Source organism: Rhinolophus sinicus, linkage group LG06 (genome assembly GCF_036562045.2).
Source record: "Rhinolophus sinicus isolate RSC01 linkage group LG06, ASM3656204v1, whole genome shotgun sequence".
Taxonomy (NCBI): Eukaryota; Metazoa; Chordata; class Mammalia; order Chiroptera; family Rhinolophidae; genus Rhinolophus; species Rhinolophus sinicus.
In genome coordinates, this window is record NC_133756.1 from 87,919,847 (window position 1) to 87,937,839 (window position 17,993).

At 39.9% G+C, this 17,993-nt stretch overlaps 1 protein-coding gene across 6 annotated transcripts in view; it reads left to right on the forward strand.

Annotated features, from left to right (window-relative positions):
* Window positions 1-955: 955 nt before the first annotated feature.
* PPP2R1B (protein phosphatase 2 scaffold subunit Abeta) overlaps window positions 956-17,993 on the forward strand; it is a 37,476-nt gene continuing 20,438 nt past the window's right edge. For all 6 annotated transcript variants that reach the window (XM_019715267.2, XM_019715273.2, XM_019715269.2 and 3 more), the window contains exons 1-11: window positions 956-1,114; window positions 1,922-2,012; window positions 2,412-2,512; window positions 6,045-6,277; window positions 6,606-6,753; window positions 11,499-11,654; window positions 11,869-11,983; window positions 12,405-12,475; window positions 12,831-12,965; window positions 13,600-13,773; window positions 16,004-16,064. In XM_019715267.2, the coding sequence (XP_019570826.2) occupies window positions 1,001-1,114; window positions 1,922-2,012; window positions 2,412-2,512; window positions 6,045-6,277; window positions 6,606-6,753; window positions 11,499-11,654; window positions 11,869-11,983; window positions 12,405-12,475; window positions 12,831-12,965; window positions 13,600-13,773; window positions 16,004-16,064 (1,399 nt within the window). In that variant the 5' untranslated portion in view covers window positions 956-1,000. The remainder of the gene's footprint in view (window positions 1,115-1,921; window positions 2,013-2,411; window positions 2,513-6,044; window positions 6,278-6,605; window positions 6,754-11,498; window positions 11,655-11,868; window positions 11,984-12,404; window positions 12,476-12,830; window positions 12,966-13,599; window positions 13,774-16,003; window positions 16,065-17,993) is intronic.

The following is a 17,993-nucleotide window of genomic DNA, read 5'->3' on the forward strand; positions in this document are numbered from 1 at the left end:
CATTTCAGTGCTTGTGATCACCATATATAGTTATTACTCTAAGCTGCTTATAGTCCAAAACAAACAGAAAAGGCAGGATATTCTAGTTAATCTGTGCTGCCCAAACAAGGGTAAATAAAAACTTTCCATTGTTTTGTAAGAAAGAATTCCATACCCTCACCTCCTCCCATTGCTGCCTTTGAGGACTCTTGGAGTAGCCACTCCACCCAAATTGGAAGTATTCAAGCTTGTCCTACTTTTGCTTGTTGTACTTTTAGCACGCTAAAGACCTAAAAAATGGGAGAAAAAAATACAACAGAAGGCACCATTCCAGTCCCAAACTGAAAAGAAACACAAAAACAAGAGAGCAGCATGTTTTTAACAGCTTGCATGCAGAAAGCAGAAAAAATATTGACTGGGGAGTTTGGATAACACTGTTCATTTTCTCTCACCGCCCGCGTTATTTGTCTTACGGAGCAGGAGCCAGATACACAGCTCTGGCGCAAAAGCAGAAGGAAGTGGTGGAGGGGTTTTGTGGAAGCTTGAGGCTAGTGGGTAAATGAGGGCTGGAGACCCAGTGGCTCTGGGCCAGGATGAAGTTAGGGGAGGCGATAAATCATTTTTCCTTCTGGCCTTGGGCATCCTCTTTGGTTCGCCTGAGTCCTAAAGAGGTCACACAGCACAGATCACTCAGGTACGTATGTCCCTGACCCTTTCCGACCATCACGAGTAAGCTGAATCCCTGCCCCTGTTTCTTTCGGCTGGATAAACGACGCGGGGACTTCATTTGCTGTCCCAGCCCACTCTCCTTCTGGAGTTCAGAACTACAGTTTTCGCAGGGGGGACTGGGAGTGGGCCTCCACCAAACCGATAGAGACTCGGTTTTCCAGCCTCAGCAGAGCCGGAGCGCGGGGCGGAGGCCTGGGCGCGGGGCGGAGGCCTGGGCGCGGGGCGGGGCCTGGGCGCGGGGCGGGGCCTGGGTGCGGGGAGGGCGGCGGTGACCCGGCGGAGGAGAAAGAACATGGCGGGCGCGGCGGTGCCCGGGACCGGCCCCGGGGCAGCGGGCGGAGATGGAGACGATTCGCTATACCCGATCGCGGTTTTAATTGACGAGCTCCGCAACGAGGACGTACAGGTACTGGAATCGGGCCGGAGAGCGGAGGCGGGCCGGGCCGGGCCGGGCCGAGCGTCTGGTAGAGAATGGAAGGCCGGCGCCCAAGTGGGGGAGGCTCGGGGATTGAAAGAGCTGGACTCTGAGCAGAAACTTGAGGCGGAGGGTGGGAAAGACCCGTGAGGGTCTCGACCCGGCCCTCCCTTGGACCTCTCCAGTATTCCTGCTCCCGACCCTCGGGGGCGTTGGCGGTTGTGGGAGAACCGGCTTCCGCCTAAGCACCCCTATGTGGTTGTGCGGTGGGAGTCCTGAGCTGGGCCGGTAGTCCTTGTTGATGAGCGGGCGGCGAGGTGGCTGGAGCAGGCTACAGGGATGCCAAGGGGCCCTTTTAAGTGCCCGTGGATGAATGCCATCCTCTTGCCTTGGAGACTGGCCAGGCTGGTTGGGTAGAAAGAGAGGGATAGCTAATTAACCTAGAAGAGCCCGTGTGTCAGCTCTAATGGAACTCTTCTTTGAAAAGGCAGGAGTTGCAGTCAACCGTTTTACCTGCTTCACCGCTGCCAAAGTTCTCTTTGTAAGATTGCCTCACTTCCTGGACATTAAATTCTCTTTCATTCATTTCTCCAATGGGCCCTTCAGAATGTTTCTACTAAGAAATCTTCCTTTGGCTAACGAAGCCGTGTTACACTGCTCCAGAGGGTTCTCATAGAATAAAATCTAAATTAAAGGTTTTCCTAATTTTTATCATGTCATTATCTCACCTGTTTGCAACTTTTTTCTTTGGTCTAAATCACAACTGTTTCTTTGTTCTTTCCACTTCCTTTTTTAAAGCTCCGTCTCAACAGTATTCAGAAGTTATCAACAATTGCTCTAGCACTTGGAGTAGAAAGAACAAGAACTGAACTGCTGCCATTCCTTACAGGTATGTGAATGTTGTTTAAAGACAGGCACGGGCATTACTGTTTTCCAGTGGTTTTTAAAACTTTGTTTTTTAGAATTTATTACCCACAGTGTTAAGTACTAAACTGAGTGTGATGCTTTCTGTGCAAAAGGAACAGGATGGAGCATATTGTAATGTGGTCAGAGGTATTCAAACATGAACTATTTAGCTAATAGGAAAGTAATTGATAATGGGATTATGAATTTCTAATTCATTGTGTAAAACAGATGCAGGAAGACTCTTGATTGAGAAGGAAGAAAATGCTGTTAGGATAGTGACCGCACCATCTGGTTACATATTGAATCTATTTCTAGTTTTGTGTGTGTCCAGCGCTGGGCCAGCTATCCTTATTGATGAGTACTGGGTTGTTGTCATTTCCAGATACAATTTATGATGAAGATGAAGTACTGTTAGCCCTTGCTGAGCAGCTGGGAAATTTCACCGGCCTGGTTGGAGGTCCTGACTTTGCCCACTGTTTGCTGGTGAGTGCATTCTGCCTACCTTCCTTCTAGAATTTTTGCAGTATAAATGATACATTGTTTTGTGATAGGCACACTGCAGTGTTTTTTATTGCAGATCTTTTTATGGATAGTCCTAGTGCTAGCTATGGAGAGAATAACTTTGGACTCAATTAACCCTTTCTTATTTTTTCTGACTACAAATATAAGATCTTCCTCTTTTCTTGTCTGCCTCTGTAGACTTGTTAGTTTAGAGGTTGGGAGAAAAAAGATTTGATTGTTTTTTTTTATGGTATTTTCCCCCTTGAAATTGGAAATATTAATTCTTATCTAGTAATGTCATGACTTTGAAAAAGTTTATTAGTTGTTTGTCTTTGATTGTAAACATAACTTTTATTTCTGACTTACTTTGTGAATTTGATGAGTTCAGTTCAATTTAGTTGACAATTATTGAGAGCCTGTTGTATCACACCCTGAAGTTACAATGTTGATACTAAAGAAGATCAGTGTGAATGGAATGAGGTCGTTGTTCTTATGTGTCAGCAAATAATTACTACACAGTGTTAGGTGGAAAAATAGAAGTCCGTGCAAGGTACCCAAATAATAGAGAGGAGAAAGGGATTAACCTGGGGTGATCAGGGAAAACCTCTTGGGTGATGACGTCTGAACTAGGTTTTGAAGGACTAGAAATTCCACAGTTGGACAGATAAGGATGTATGCTTAAAGGCTTAAATACTGTCTGTATGATGCTGACTCTCATGATTTCTGTTTCTATTCAAACCTTTCCACGGAACTCCACATATAGATATAGAAAAGATAGATACAAATATCTGTTTGTTTCTCTCTATATCTGCCTTTGATTTTTCTACATAGATGTCAAACAGGCATTTCAAATTTAACATGCATAAAATAGAACTCAGCTTTCTCCCCAAAAATACGCCTCTCATGTAGTTGTCCCGTCTCGGGAAATAGCATCACCGTCTACCCCGTTACACAAGCTAAAACCTAGAAGACGTTCTTGAATCTTCTTTTCCTCATTTTCCACATCTAGTCCATTAGTAACTTATATAGATTCTCTCTATATTTTAAATCAGTCCACTTTCCTCCATCCCTCCTATTACTTAGCTCGTCGTTCCTCTAGATTACTGCAGTAACTTCCTAACTAGTTGCCTGCTACTCTTGTCTCCTACCCCCCCCCCCCCCCCCGAGTTCACTCTTCACTTTGCAGGGATCACTCCCTGTCATGGCTCATAGAAAATCCAAATTCCTACCTTAGCTTGTCCCTTAGCTTACAAAACCTGCCTCTGTGAGCTTATCTCATACCATATTCCCTTTTGATCACCTCACTCCATTCACAATGGTCTTCTTTCTGTTTTTTGAATTAACCAAGCTTATTTATTTATTTTTTAAGGGGAACAGGACTTTATTGGGGAACAGTGTGTACTTCCAGGCCTTTTTTATTTCCAAGTCAAGTTGTTATCCTTTCAATCTTAGTTGTGGAGTGTGCTGTTCAGCTTCAAGTTGTTGTCTTTTCAGTCTTAGTTGTGGAGGGCGCAGCTCAGCTCCAGGTCCAGTTGCCGTTTTCTAGTTGCAGGGGGCGCAGCCCACCATCCCTTGCGGGAGTTGAACCGGCAACCTGTGGTTGAGAGGACGCGCTCCAACCAACTGAGCCATCTGGGAGCTCAGCGGCAGCTCAGCTCAAGGTGCCGAGTTCAATCTTAGTTGCAGGGGGCGCTGCCCACCATTCCTTGTGGGACTCAAGGAATTGAACTGGCAACTTTGTGGTTGAGAGCCCACGCTCCAACCAACTGAGTCATCTGGAAGGCAGCTCAGCTCAAGGTGCCGTGTTCAATCTTAGTTGCAGGGGGCGGAGCCCACCATCCCTTGCGGGACTCGAGGAGTTGAATGAACCAGCAACCTTGTGGTTGAGAGCCCACTGGCCCATGTGGGAATCGAACCGGCAGCCTTCGGAGTTAGAAGCATGGAGCTCTAACCGCCTGAGCCACCGGGCCGGCCCAACCAAGCTTATTATTGCCTTAAGACTGTTGACCTAGGTATTCCCTCTAATAAAATGTTCTTTTGAGCTTCCTGGATTGGCTCCCTGTCATTCAGATATCAACTTCAATATGTTTTATCAGAGAAGACCACCCCTTATCATATCCTATTCTATTTCTTTGTAGAGTTCTCATCACCATCTAATTGTTTTCTTGATTAGTTGTCTTCCTCCATTAGATATAAACTCCACTAGAACATCTGTCTTCCACTAGGAACCTGTCTTCCTGTTTTTTCTCTATCCTCAGTGCTAGAATATAACAATAATCCTTCATGAAAGACTTGGTGTTTCAGAACTTGGAGACAGGTTGTGTTGCTGGAATATAAAGTATTGGGCTGGCGTAGGTAGGAGTGGTGGTCCGGGGGCAGTAGGAAAAGAGCATGGAGAAATAGGCAGAGTTCAAATCAAGGACAACTCGTATGCAATGTTCAGGAGCTTGGTCTTACCCTGTAGTGTAGTGATAGAGATTATCCAATGATACTGCATGAGAGAAGGTCAGAAGACGGGCAGATCATGTAAGGAAGGAGTATCTTTTCAAAGGGCTTCTGAAATACCTCTTACGAAAGCTGAGTACTTTCTACCTTTGTATAAAACAATTTTCGAAATAGATTAAGTAGACATGCTTCTTTCCTTTGACTCATTATAATTATGTTTTATTCTCTTGGTCAGTTCTACATGTGGATTTTGTCTTTAACATTTGCATCTCATGGCATATGCTGAATCTACCTGACCAAATATAAACCCAGAAAGGACGAGGGTGAGAGAACCAGCCCGCTTTCACTTTTCACCGGGCGGTGTCAGTTACTGATCCTAGTCCAGATCAACCCCTTTGGTCTCTTCTGTTCCTAAAGCTGCAAGCAAGGATTCCGACCATCTCTGTGCTCTTCACTTAATTGTTCTGTTAGAAACTACTGCTGTACATCTGTCTGGTTCATGGAATGATTCTGGATATATGCTGAAAAAAAGTGATTTTGCACTCGGCCTTTTATAGGTTGGCTAAGTTGATGGTGTACAGCTAGTGGACAAAGGTTGCTTGCGCCTCCAGGAGTGGTAGAATAATACTTGAAAGGCTGTGGACTGAGTGGCCTGACGAGACGTCATCATGTAATTGTAGTGCCCAGTGTTGCTCATGTTTTTTGCACTTACCTGTAAGGAAATATACATGCTCCTGTCTGGATTTGGCTACATATCTTTTAAACCTGGTGATTCAGCTCACAATAATATTAATATTATGTCAAGTCTCTTCCACTGTGTCATTTGTAGACACCATCTGGGAATTGCCATCTGGGACAAGAGATCTTGGCTGTCCTACAGAAGTCGTGTCTTCAGGTTGGACACGCCATATGTCATCACTGTGTGAACTAAAAGTAACCATTTGGTGTGATGTAGCTAACATTCTGGTTACATGTACCACCTCCCTTCAGTCACTTTAAAAGGTGAGAATCTGTATCTAACCTGATTCAGTAAGTTTTCTTCTCTGGTTTTCCTTTTTGGCCTATTTAGCCTCCTTTGGAAAGTCTGGCGACCGTGGAAGAGACTGTGGTTCGAGACAAGGCTGTGGAATCCCTAAGGCAGATCTCCCAGGAGCATACTCCTGTTGCCCTGGAAGCTCATTTTGTACCTCTGGTGAAACGCCTTGCGAGTGGGGATTGGTTCACTTCTCGCACATCTGCTTGTGGTTTGTTCAGCGTTTGCTATCCCAGGGCTTCGAATGCTGTCAAAGCAGAAATTAGACAGTAAGATATGGTATTTTTTTGTTGTTATTTGGGGTTATGGGAACTCATAGCTGACAATTGACACAGTATCCTGTTAGCAATGAGTGGCTGATATCAGGGTAGTAGGATTAATGATGTCACTTTTTTTTGTCCAGTTGAATATACCAGTGGTTTTAGCTTTGTTACTTCTATGAATTGAAGCCTAATCACTGATGTATGTAAGAAAAAACCTCTAAAATGTCTGCGTGTGTGTGTGTGTGTGTGTGTGTGTGTGTGTGTGTGTGTGTATTGGAGGTATTTAATCAGTGGTATTTGACAGAAAGTACCTTCATTATTTTATTTGCTCCAGGCACTTCCGTTCCTTGTGCTCAGATGACACACCAATGGTACGCCGTGCTGCTGCTTCCAAATTGGGTGAATTTGCAAAAGTGTTAGAATTAGAGAGTGTGAAAAGTGAAATTGTTCCATTGTTCACTAATCTAGCTTCAGATGAACAGGTAAGTTAACTCTTAGAATTTAAGGTACACAGATATGCTCCTCTCCTCTAATATTTTAAAAATTTCTTTGGGGAGTTTGGTTCTTATATTAGGATTCTTTTTACAAAATTCATACCTAATTCTGGCCTGGATAAAGTTTAATATGACCCACCTCAGTGTCTTTATATTTCTTTCATAATCAGACCATGATTTTCTCTTACATTAGCAGCTGTTAAAAGAAGGGGAAGTCAGGAAACGGGAGCCATACTTAGAAAGGAAGATCAGGACTGCGTTAAGGGGTAACACACCTTTGCGCATGCTAGGCTGGATTGTCGGAAGGGAGGGTAAAAATTCCTGGAATTTTTGACTTTCAGATAACAAGCATAACATGTGTTAGGAAAGCTATTTGACCCTTTGAATCCTCTCTATGAATGTATAGGATGACTACATATAATAGCAATTTTAAATCCAAGGATCTAGATCTCTTTGGTGTAGACATAACAATAATAATAGTAATAGCAGGCACCTAAATAAAGTACATAACCTTCCTCAGCTCGTTTTAAGTGGTTTACATATATGAAGTAATTCAGTTCTCACAATAGCTCCATGAGGTAGATACCCCATTTTACATATTAGGAAACAGAGGCACAAAAAATTGAAGTAACTTGCTCAAAGTTGCATAGTTAACAGTGGTGGAGTTGGGATTGGAATAGAGGCAGTTTGGCTCCAGAGTTCACAGCCTTCACGGCTGTGTTATACTGCCTCTGTATAGTGCTTCGGAGGGTCAGCCCCCAGCATTTCTGGACTCGAGAAAGTCCTTTTGGGTTTCTAATTTGCCTAGTGTCTGCCCTAGAATCACCTGTGTCCGGGACCAAGCGCACCAGGCACATACTGATAGTCTCATTTTTCACTTCTGAATCGAAAGATCTTAAATCTTCCTTTCAAAATAAATTTTTAAATTTCATAAAATAGCATATAGGAAACAGCACAAAATAGACAACTTAATGAATTATTATAAGGTAATGCCATCTTATAACTGTCATCATGGAAGGAGACAGAACTTTGATAGCTGCTAACGCAGAGGCCCTCCCCGGGCTCCCTCCCAAACACAGGGTCCCCTCCATTCACCACTCCTCACTCCCCACCCACTTAAGATTAACACTGTATCTTGACTTTTATGGTTACCATCTCCTTACTCTCCTTGCACTTTTATTACTCAAATGTTATAGTTTAAAACAGCACTTGTCCAACAGAACTGTAGTGTAGGCTACCTATTAATTTTAAGTTTTTTATTAGCCACATTTCAAAAAATGAAAAACGGGGTGGCCGGTTAGCTCAGTTGGTTGGAGCGTGGTGCTGATAATACCAAGGTTGCCAGTCTGATCCCCGCATGGGCCACTGTGAGCTGTGCCCTTAAAAAAAAAAAAAAAAAGTAAAAAGGTGAAAATAATTGTAATAATATATTTTATTTAACCCAGTATACCCCAGATAATTACCATTTGAACATGTGGCACTACCACTTTTTCAGTACTCAGAAGCCACATGTGGTTATCACATTGGACAGACAGCACAGGTTTAGAATCTTTATTTGTGATTTTATTGATTACATTTCCTAGAGTATAATTCAACATTTTCTTTTGCCCTCTCTATTTCCTGCAAAATGATGGTTGAATCTAAAAAAGGGTTTTCACAAACTTTTTTTGTAAAAGACCAAATAGTAAATATTTTCAGCTTTGTGGGCCAGTCTCTGTTGTAACAACTCAGCTCTGCTGTTGTAGCACAAAAGCACCATAATATGTAAACTAATGGTCGTGGCAGTATTCCAGTAGAACTTTATTTACAGAAACTAGCTGTGTCCTGGATTCGGCCAGTGTTTCTCCCACCCCGGATCTAGAGGCTCAGTGAGATTTAGTTTGATATTTTGGGGGTGATATGATCACTTCATAGTGGGGTGTACTTTTCATCCTTCAGGAGGCATTTAATGTCTAGTTGTGATATTAGCAATTGATGCTCAAAAAAATATGAAGTGCTTAGTTGTGAAAGATGTGTATGTATATTCCTTTCGACCACTGATAGAATTGCTGTTCCTGGCTTATTCATTCACTGAAAAAAATATTTATAGAGTACTTACTAGTGTGTTTTCCCAAAAATAAGACCTAGCCGGACAATCAGCTCTAATGCGTCTTTTGGAGCAAAAATTAATATAAGACCCGGTTTTATTTTGCTATAATAGACCAGGTCTTATATAGTATAGTATATTATAGTATAATATAATATAATATATAATATAATATAATACTGGGTCTTATATTAATTTTTGCTCCAAAAGACTTATTAGAGCTGATTGTCCGGCTAGGTCTTATTTTGGGGGAAATGTGGTATTATACATATCAGTCACTGTTTTAGTGCTGGGATACAGTGTTAAGGCATACAAGGACCCTGCTGTAATGGAGTTTATATTTTAACAAAGGAAAACAGATAAATCAGCAGAGTATCAGGGATAAATGCTATGGTGAGAATAGAGTAGGGTGGCATAATAGGGAGTGATTTATTATAGGGCATTTTCTCTAGACTGGCTAGTCAGAAGGACTGTGAGAAGGTGATGTAAACTGAGACAAGAAAGAAAAATGCCAGCCATACCCTTGTTTAGAGTGTCAGAGCTCCAGGAAAAGAGAATTCCAGGAAGAGAGGACTCTGGTGTAGAGACCCTATGGTTAGAACAGAGTGAAAAGGGATCTGGTAAGAGATGAAGCTGAAGAACAAAAATGGGCCCGATCATGGAGGGCCTTTAAGCCAGGGTGCAGAGTTTAGATTTTTTTTTTAGGTGCAACGAGGATACATCTAGAATTTTAAGCAGGGATGTGACTTGATGTAGTTTCCATTTTTTAAAGATCGTTCTCGCTTCCGGGTGGAAACTAAATTGTAAGGTGAGGGGCGAGAGTAGAAACAGGAAGACCAGTTAGGAGCTTGTGAATAACCCAGGTAAGACACAGTGGTGAACCAGGGAGGTATAGTGAAGATGAAGAGAATCAGGAGTTACGTTTGGCGGTAGAGTTGGTCGAACGGTGATTGGATCGGATGAGGGGAAAAGGCATCAAGAAGGTCTTGATTTTTGGCTTGTGCAACTGGGTGGATGGTAGTGTCATTGCTGAGATGGAGAAGATTCTGGGAGGAGGAGCAGGTATAGGGAGTACTGGAAGAGAAGTAATTGATTAACAAATATTTATTGATATATATTTCCATAGGTGATAGTAGTCCCTTGTTTTTTTATTGTTTTTGGAATCTAAAAATATCTATAGCTACTACCAAGAACCTCGTTCTGCCTTTTTTAGACTGTTCATTGGATAAAGGAGTCCTGGGCATATAGTAGTAAGTTATTGTTGATCTACAATTTTTAAAATTTGTAATATTTTGGAAAGTTGGAGTCACTGTTATCTCTTGTGTATATATATGTGCATATATACATACACATACACATATGTTTTATATATATAAAATATATATATGTTTCTCTCTATATATATATGTATACATATACTATTAAAACTCGGTCCTGTTCCCCCTTGGTGCCCATATGTTTACATATTTTCAGTTTCTATTTACATATTTATGATTCTCAAATCTGTAGTCTCAATTCCTAATTTCTCATTGATTTGTCTAGTTGTATATTTCTACTTGCTCAAAGGACATAGGTATCACATTGACACTTTGCAGTTTACATTTCGAAAGCTGAGTTCATTAATCCCATCTTTCTAATTTCTTTGCTGTGTTTTTCTAGGCTTTGCTACATCAAAGTTATTCTGTTCTTGATCCTCAACGTCTAAATCCAACATTTCTTTTATTACTATTTTAATTTGCTTTTCTTTCCAAGTCATCGTCTCATTCCTAAACTTCTATTTCTGCCCTTTGAAACTGAGTACAGGTTTCCCCTGCTATCTGAAAGTAGAGCGTTCCTATGAAACCTTTCATAAGTTGAAATGGTGTAAAGTGCAGAAGCAATTACCTTAGGACACGTCTTGCTAACAGATGCACAAAATAAACTGAGATATAAAGCACGGATGCTCACAGACACAGTGCGAAGCTATGGCAGCTTGTTGTTGAGATGCTGAGTGTGGTTCCTGGAAAGGAGCTTGGCAGAGCCACTCTTGCTGCTTGGGGTGTGTCCTGCCTCTATAACGGCTCAAACAACTGCTGAATGCTATTTTTGCTTTTCACCTTTTTTTGTAAAAGTGAAAATCCTTTTCAGATTTCTTTTCGGTAGTGAATACGGGTATTAATAATGTAGGTCTTTTACAAAAGCAAAGTGGCATAAAGTGAACTGTTGAAAAACAGTGAGGGCGGGGTACCTTTATTTTGAAAACTAAGTGATTGCCTTACCCGTAGCCTCTTTCTCTGTTCTGATCTGTTAATAAACTTGTACAAGCATAGTTTTCATTTTTATCCCTCAATTTCGTATAATGAGGCTTTGAAGACATTAAAATGGTCTCGCTTTTTCATTTTACATTTTCACTTCATTTTCCTTAATAAAAAGTCTGTACTCCAGCCAATGTAATTATTTTGCTGCTCACTCCTAGAACACGTGGTCTCTACCTTTACGGCTTTGATGTGCCATTTCAGGCCAAGGGAGCAGCTATTTCAAAACATAAAGACTTGACGCTGCATTTAGTGTGTGTGTGTGTGTTTTAATTGATACCCACAGCACTGCCCCACACCATGCAATCTGGCCGTCAGTAAATATAGTCTAACAAAGAATGTTGTACCTTTAGGATTCAGTGCGCCTCCTAGCTGTGGAAGCTTGTGTCAGTATTGCCCAGTTACTGTCTCAGGATGACCTTGAGGTTTTGGTGATGCCTACACTTCGACAAGCAGCGGAAGATAAATCTTGGAGAGTTCGCTATATGGTAGCTGACAAATTTTCAGAGGTAAAATGATTGCACTGACATTTTTTTAGTACTAAAGAAAAAAAAAAAAATCCAAACCCACAGATTTGCTGTTGTATCAAAAGTTTCTGAATTAATTCTTCTGAATTGGAAATGTTTGTGAATAAAATATGTACCTAAGGATTATAGTAGTTTGTTTTGTTCATATTAATTATTTTGTTAGTATATATTAAAAGCTGTGCAAATTCTTTTATAGCTCCAGAAAGCTGTGGGTCCTAAGATCACCTTAAATGACCTCATCCCCGCCTTTCAGAACCTGCTTAAAGACTGTGAAGCTGAAGTCCGAGCAGCTGCTGCCCATAAAGTAAAAGGTGGAGTTCAATTTATGTTGCAGCACGTGTCATTTATTTTGGTGCATTATCTTATGTTAGTGAATTTTGTATGTTTTTTGTTCTAGAACATGTTTTCAAGTTAATAGAAATGATTTCATCGTGTAGAAATGTTACAATATCATATAAATCTACTTCCATTATATTTAAAACCAAACAGCCATTTTATCTTGTTTCTATAAAAAAGGTTGAATTAGTGTAATACACGATGGCCTATAGATTGACAAAAAAGTGCGTTTAGCCTAAGAGCCATTTTTCTTCCTTGGAGCTTATTTGCTTAAACATATGATTTGATTGAACTTGAAACTGTTGATAAACCTTGTTAAATTTCTTCATTTGGCTCCTTGTAAATGGCTCTATATAAGCATTATTTTTTTCTATTTGTTTTTTCCATCTCTTTTAGAACTTTGTGAGAACTTGCCTATTGAAGGTAGAGAGACCATTATTATGAATCAAATTCTACCCTACATAAAGGTAAACCTAACTTTATTTTTTGTTTTACTTTGCCCTCTATGGAGGTAAACCTTCGCTCAGTTAATTTTTGTTTGTTTGTTTTACTTTAAAGTTCTTCGAGTTTAAAGGTGGACAAGGGATGAATGGGACAGATATGTTAATGTGTGACATTGTCATTTATCACTTATTAGTGCGTTGTAATTGTAAAATGCTCTTTGGTACATAAGTTTATGTTATCTGACAAATGGTCTAAAGAAACATGATCATCTAAATCAATATCGAAATAGTGCTGTCTTTTTAAATTCCTTGGGAAATTATATTGAAGTTTCTGTTATCTTGCAAAAAATAAAGTCTTTTAATTTTGATTTTATTTTAGGAATTAGTATCTGATACAAATCAACATGTCAAATCGGCTCTAGCATCTGTAATTATGGGATTGTGTACCATTTTGGGCAAAGAGAATACCATTGAACATCTTCTGCCCCTTTTTTTAGCTCAGTTAAAGGATGAGGTGAGTTTGGCTATAAATTCTGTTGCTTAATAGTTGGTGATTTGCTTTGGTTTTGGTTTGGGGTTTCACTAAAATAGAATCCAAAACAGGGATGAAGGGATTTAAAAAAGTAACTTATTTTAAACCAGTGACAATCCCTGTGTTTGACTATGAGGTTGCAAATTCCCCAGGAAATGGGCATAAGGAGCTATTGATACAGACTTTGAAGTGTCTCTCCATTTGCTGCCTGATTTCTGCTGACATGCACTGATTTCTTCTCTTTAAACTTAATATACAGTTATACTTTCACAGATGAGGAAGTCGAGGCACAAAGAGATAAAATAATTCACCCAAATTCTCGGCAGTGGCAGATCTGGGATTTGAATACATGTGATTTGAATCCAGAGCCTATGTATACTCTTTATTATCCTATAGACTTTTCATTGAAACTTCTGCTTAAGATCCGTTACATTTATGTGCTTTGAATAGTGTACTCATTCATTATTCAGTATTTCTTCTAAGACTATACTTTTTTTCACCTGAGTCAATACTTTCTTAAACTTTATTTAGCAGTTTTTACCTTATAACAGCAGGAAAATACTGAGCAGAGAACGTGATTGTTATATGTGTTCTTTTGGTGCTTGTATACTTGCAGTGTCCTGAAGTTCGCTTGAATATCATCTCTAATTTGGATTGTGTAAATGAAGTGATTGGAATCCGTCAGCTCTCTCAGTCTCTCCTTCCTGCCATAGTGGAGCTGGCTGAAGATGCCAAGTGGAGGGTCCGGCTGGCCATCATTGAATATATGCCACTGCTGGCGGGCCAGCTGGTGAGTATGTGTGCTCTGTGAAGTGAAGGATAACACAGGTAGTAGAGCACATTTACCAGGCAAGCAAGTAAGAGGCCCCAGTAACTTGTATGATTATGTTCATTTAGACACATCTAAGTGTGGCCTGTCCTAGTTGCCTGTAGGATGGCTTTCATTTTCATTAGTGCAGTAACTTCGAACAAAAAGGAATTACAGAAACACAGTATTGTAACTATCTCTTACAAATCAAGTTGGGGAGATGGACAATGTCTCTTTTAGGGTAGGGACTGTGTTCAGTGATTTATTTCATGTGCCTGGCATTCACAAGCACTTAACATTTGTGGAATGTTGAATAAATGAATACCTGAATATTTTTTGAGAAAGCTCATAAAATCATTTCAGTTTACAGCTAACATTACTGTACTCCAGTTTGTTTCCCTTCTCTCACCCCCACTTCCATTCCTTTCAGATCATAGCATATGGGATTTATTTTTTTCCTTTCTTGGACCACTGAATTTGTATTGCTAATTTAGATATATTTAGTTTATGAAATGCATCTTTTGCATGTCTGTGGCATCATATATTTTATGAAACTTGAAGTGTCCCATTCTTCAAAATGAATGCCAAAGATCAATATATAGGTAAAAGGGTCAGACGAAGTCATCTGGTTATCTCTCCTTTCCCTCTGTCACTTCCAAGTGCTGAGGTTCACCTTCTGTTCTTTACTGGTTACTCTCATGGTTCACCTTTCCAGAGTGGAAAGCAGCAGTGGCTAACTGATTTGCTAAAGACTGAAAAAACTGTCCAGAGGGAAGGTGAATTTAAGGACTATTTTTTTTAACCTCTGCTCCTTGTAGATGTGGGAGGTCAGTAAAAGTTGGTAGCTCTATGGAGGAAGCAAGGCAAATGGTGACTTTGCTGTCTGGCAAGGGTCACATGCAGTGGTCAGGAACATTTGTTATACAACTTCAACTTCATGTTAGAATTATATATACTATTTTTATTTTATTATCTGTAAAGGTTTTTTTTTAAGGAGGGCGCAGCTCACAGTGGCCAGTGCGGGGATCGAACTGGCAACCTTGGTGCTACCAGCACCATGCTCTAATCAACTGAGCTAACCGGCCGCCCCTATCTGTAAAGGTTTTTATATCAGGTAGTCAATTTATGAAAGTCTTTTATATGACTTTTTGTATGGCCTGGCTTGTGGGCCATCTTGAGTAAATGTAAAGTTGAATCACAAAAATCAGGAAAAGAAAGTTAATTAGGACTCAAGAAAAATCCATAACTTAAAATGAAAATGAAATCTTTGAGAGCTGACATGGTAATCTAAGTGTATACTAAAACTTGTTTATAATCTATTATAAAACCATTTTATGCTGTTAAATCACTATTTTCAAAATGCTGAAACTTATACCATATCTTTTAATTTAAAATATGTAATCGCTGGACTTCTTAGGATCCAAAGAAACATGTAGAGCCCAAAAGGGAGGTGTTAGGAGAGCATATATCACACATTCTCACACATGATGCAGAAGACCCACAGTAACAGGTCTGTGTAAATCAGCGCCAGGAGCTTGTCCCCAGCCTGTGCCAGAGTGGCCACCCATTGACAGGAAGAGCAAAACTGGGAGAGCCACTTTGCCTTTAGCTGTGCCCTTGTACTGGGGCCTTGTCACCTGTAGTCTTGTGCCTGCTTTATTCTCCTTCCTCTGGTTTTGCCCATCATCTCAGAAATACTCCGCAGTTGGGAATATCTTTACTTCTTGATGTCATTTTCTTTATCCTTAATAATTTATTAAGGATGATACTAACCTAAAAGGGAAAATTTTGAGAATTATCAATATTATTGACAGGTGTTTTCCTGGGTAATTCAGTCTTACAAATACTGTACAGATTACTTGGTAGACCATCCACACTGCATTCTTTCTGCTCAATTTGCAGTATTGTATCTGGCTCCTGGCCACCCCATTCTCTCCCACTTAGCAGGGTCTGGGCCATCTCACTCACTTTGCTTTGCTTCCTTTATGATTTCTAGCCAATAAAATAGATTTACAATTTGTAAATCAAATGCCATGGTATTCCTTTTCTGACTGGTTCGTGAATTCAGCTTATTTGGAAACAAGTATTTGTTTTTTTGGTTTTTTTGTGTGTGTTTTTTTTAGCTCTCAGGTCACTTTGGTATAATACAAATAGATTGTCCTGATGTCTAAATTTTGGAGGTGTGTATTAATGGACTCTTCTGTATCCATAGGGTGTGGAATTCTTTGATGAAAAGTTGAATTCTTTATGTATGGCCTGGCTTGTGGACCATGGTAAGTAAATAAGTTAAAAACAGGTTATAATGGAAGGCTCATGTTTTTGCATGTATCGCATTTTGTTTATATGTTTTTTTGTTTTTTTTTGGAAAGGAATCCTATCCTGAGCAGATATTTTGCCTTACCAATGTAGGGATGAAGAAAGACTGATTAAAGTCCAGTTAGCTTCCTTTGAACACAAGTTTGACATTTGTATTTTCTACCAGTTTACTTCGATCTTAAACTTTATTTTCTCCATTAAACAATCTTTTTGCCCTGTTTCTTACTCTGTTACATTATTTTCAGACTACCTCTTTTATACATATACTCACTCCTTTCTTATCCCAAGGTCTTCTGCTTGACTGGTGCCCTCTTTGTGTCTTTAGCCACTCTAGACTGGGTTGGACTCAGATGAAAGGTCTACGGGGAAGAAATGGCTACTTGGCTTCTTTGAGGTGACACAGAGAAGGAGGTATACAGTGTCACAGTAAAGGAGTCTAGGAGTGGGAGATGTCAGCTGTGACCTAAGACGAAGAGGGCCCAGATTTCTGTTTTAATTAATGAAAGGCAAACTCACTGCCTGCACCCTTGGCTACTGCTGCTGTAATGTGAAGAGATGGCAAACTGTGAACTCAGGGCAGGTCAGATGGGACAACATTTAGAAAACAAGCTTTTAATACTTTATCTTCTCTTTGCATTTATAACATAATTCGCTTCAGCAATCACAGCATGCTTTTCTTCGAATGCCACAAACTGTGTTACAAATGAAAACTGGTACTGCTGTTTATCATAATATACAAGACTATTGATGTTTACATAAAACAGTTTTATATGTTAATTTGTTAGCAGTTGACTTTTTGACAAGGTCTCAGGTCTATGTGTCTCCTCTTGTCTGCCAGACAGTGGTGGGTGGGAAGGGCGCCCTCTGTACCAGTGAGGTCCAGTGCCAGGCCCCAGGTCCAGACTTGGCAGATTCAGTGTGGTCCGAGACCTGTCAGTTGAGGGCTCTGGGGGCTCAGAACATAATGTCCTGTGACCTTCAGTTTCATATTTTGATGGATATGGTAGTTCCACAGCATCTTACGTATGTATTGAGTGTATCTCTGTTCTTCTGGGTGCTTATGCCTGGGTATTTGGGAGGAGTGGTGATATCTGCTTAGACATGTTGGTGGTTTTGTTAAGGGCATATTTGGATCATATGGGAGGTCATATGGTTAAGAGTGCAGAGGAGGGGTATGAGTAAAACATGCAAATACTGTAAAAGCATCTATATGTAGATAATTTCAATGTGTTCAAACTATACTATGAATACTATTTCTTTTTGCTTTTCTAAATTTACCATTTTATGGCCAAACTTTTTTCTTTTTAAATGAAACTTAAGTTTGACAAATCATAGGAAAGAAATTCCTTTGCTTTTTAGGAAAAAAGTGCTTATATTATTTTTGATACATATTTAACGTTAGTGGGAATGACATATCCCAGAATGTCATTCGATACTTTCTTGGAAAGCTGGCATTCTAGATTTATTTTGAGGAACTTCTAAAGTCCTAGTCTTCCACAAAGAATTTAATTCCTGACACTTTTTCTATGTAAGATTGCTCTGTGTAAGTTATTTACTCCTTCCTCTTTCTCTTATATTTTCTTCCAATTTGGGAGCAGGAGAGACCCTGGTCTTCGTTTGTTTGTTTATTTGTTTGGTTTAGTAGCAGTATGCTAAAGTGGGCATTACAGACATTCTTTGAACCAATGAAATGTCATCTCTGAAATTGTTCTATACTTAATCACATAGATTTTTTTGTTTTATTTTTTACGTTTTAGATAACATGTATTAATTGATCACTGATCAATGAATTTTTTTGGAACTTTTGGAATTTTTTTGAAACTGATTATTAAACTACTAGAAGAATATTATGAAAAATCCAGAGAAGTATAAGGAAGAAACCTGTT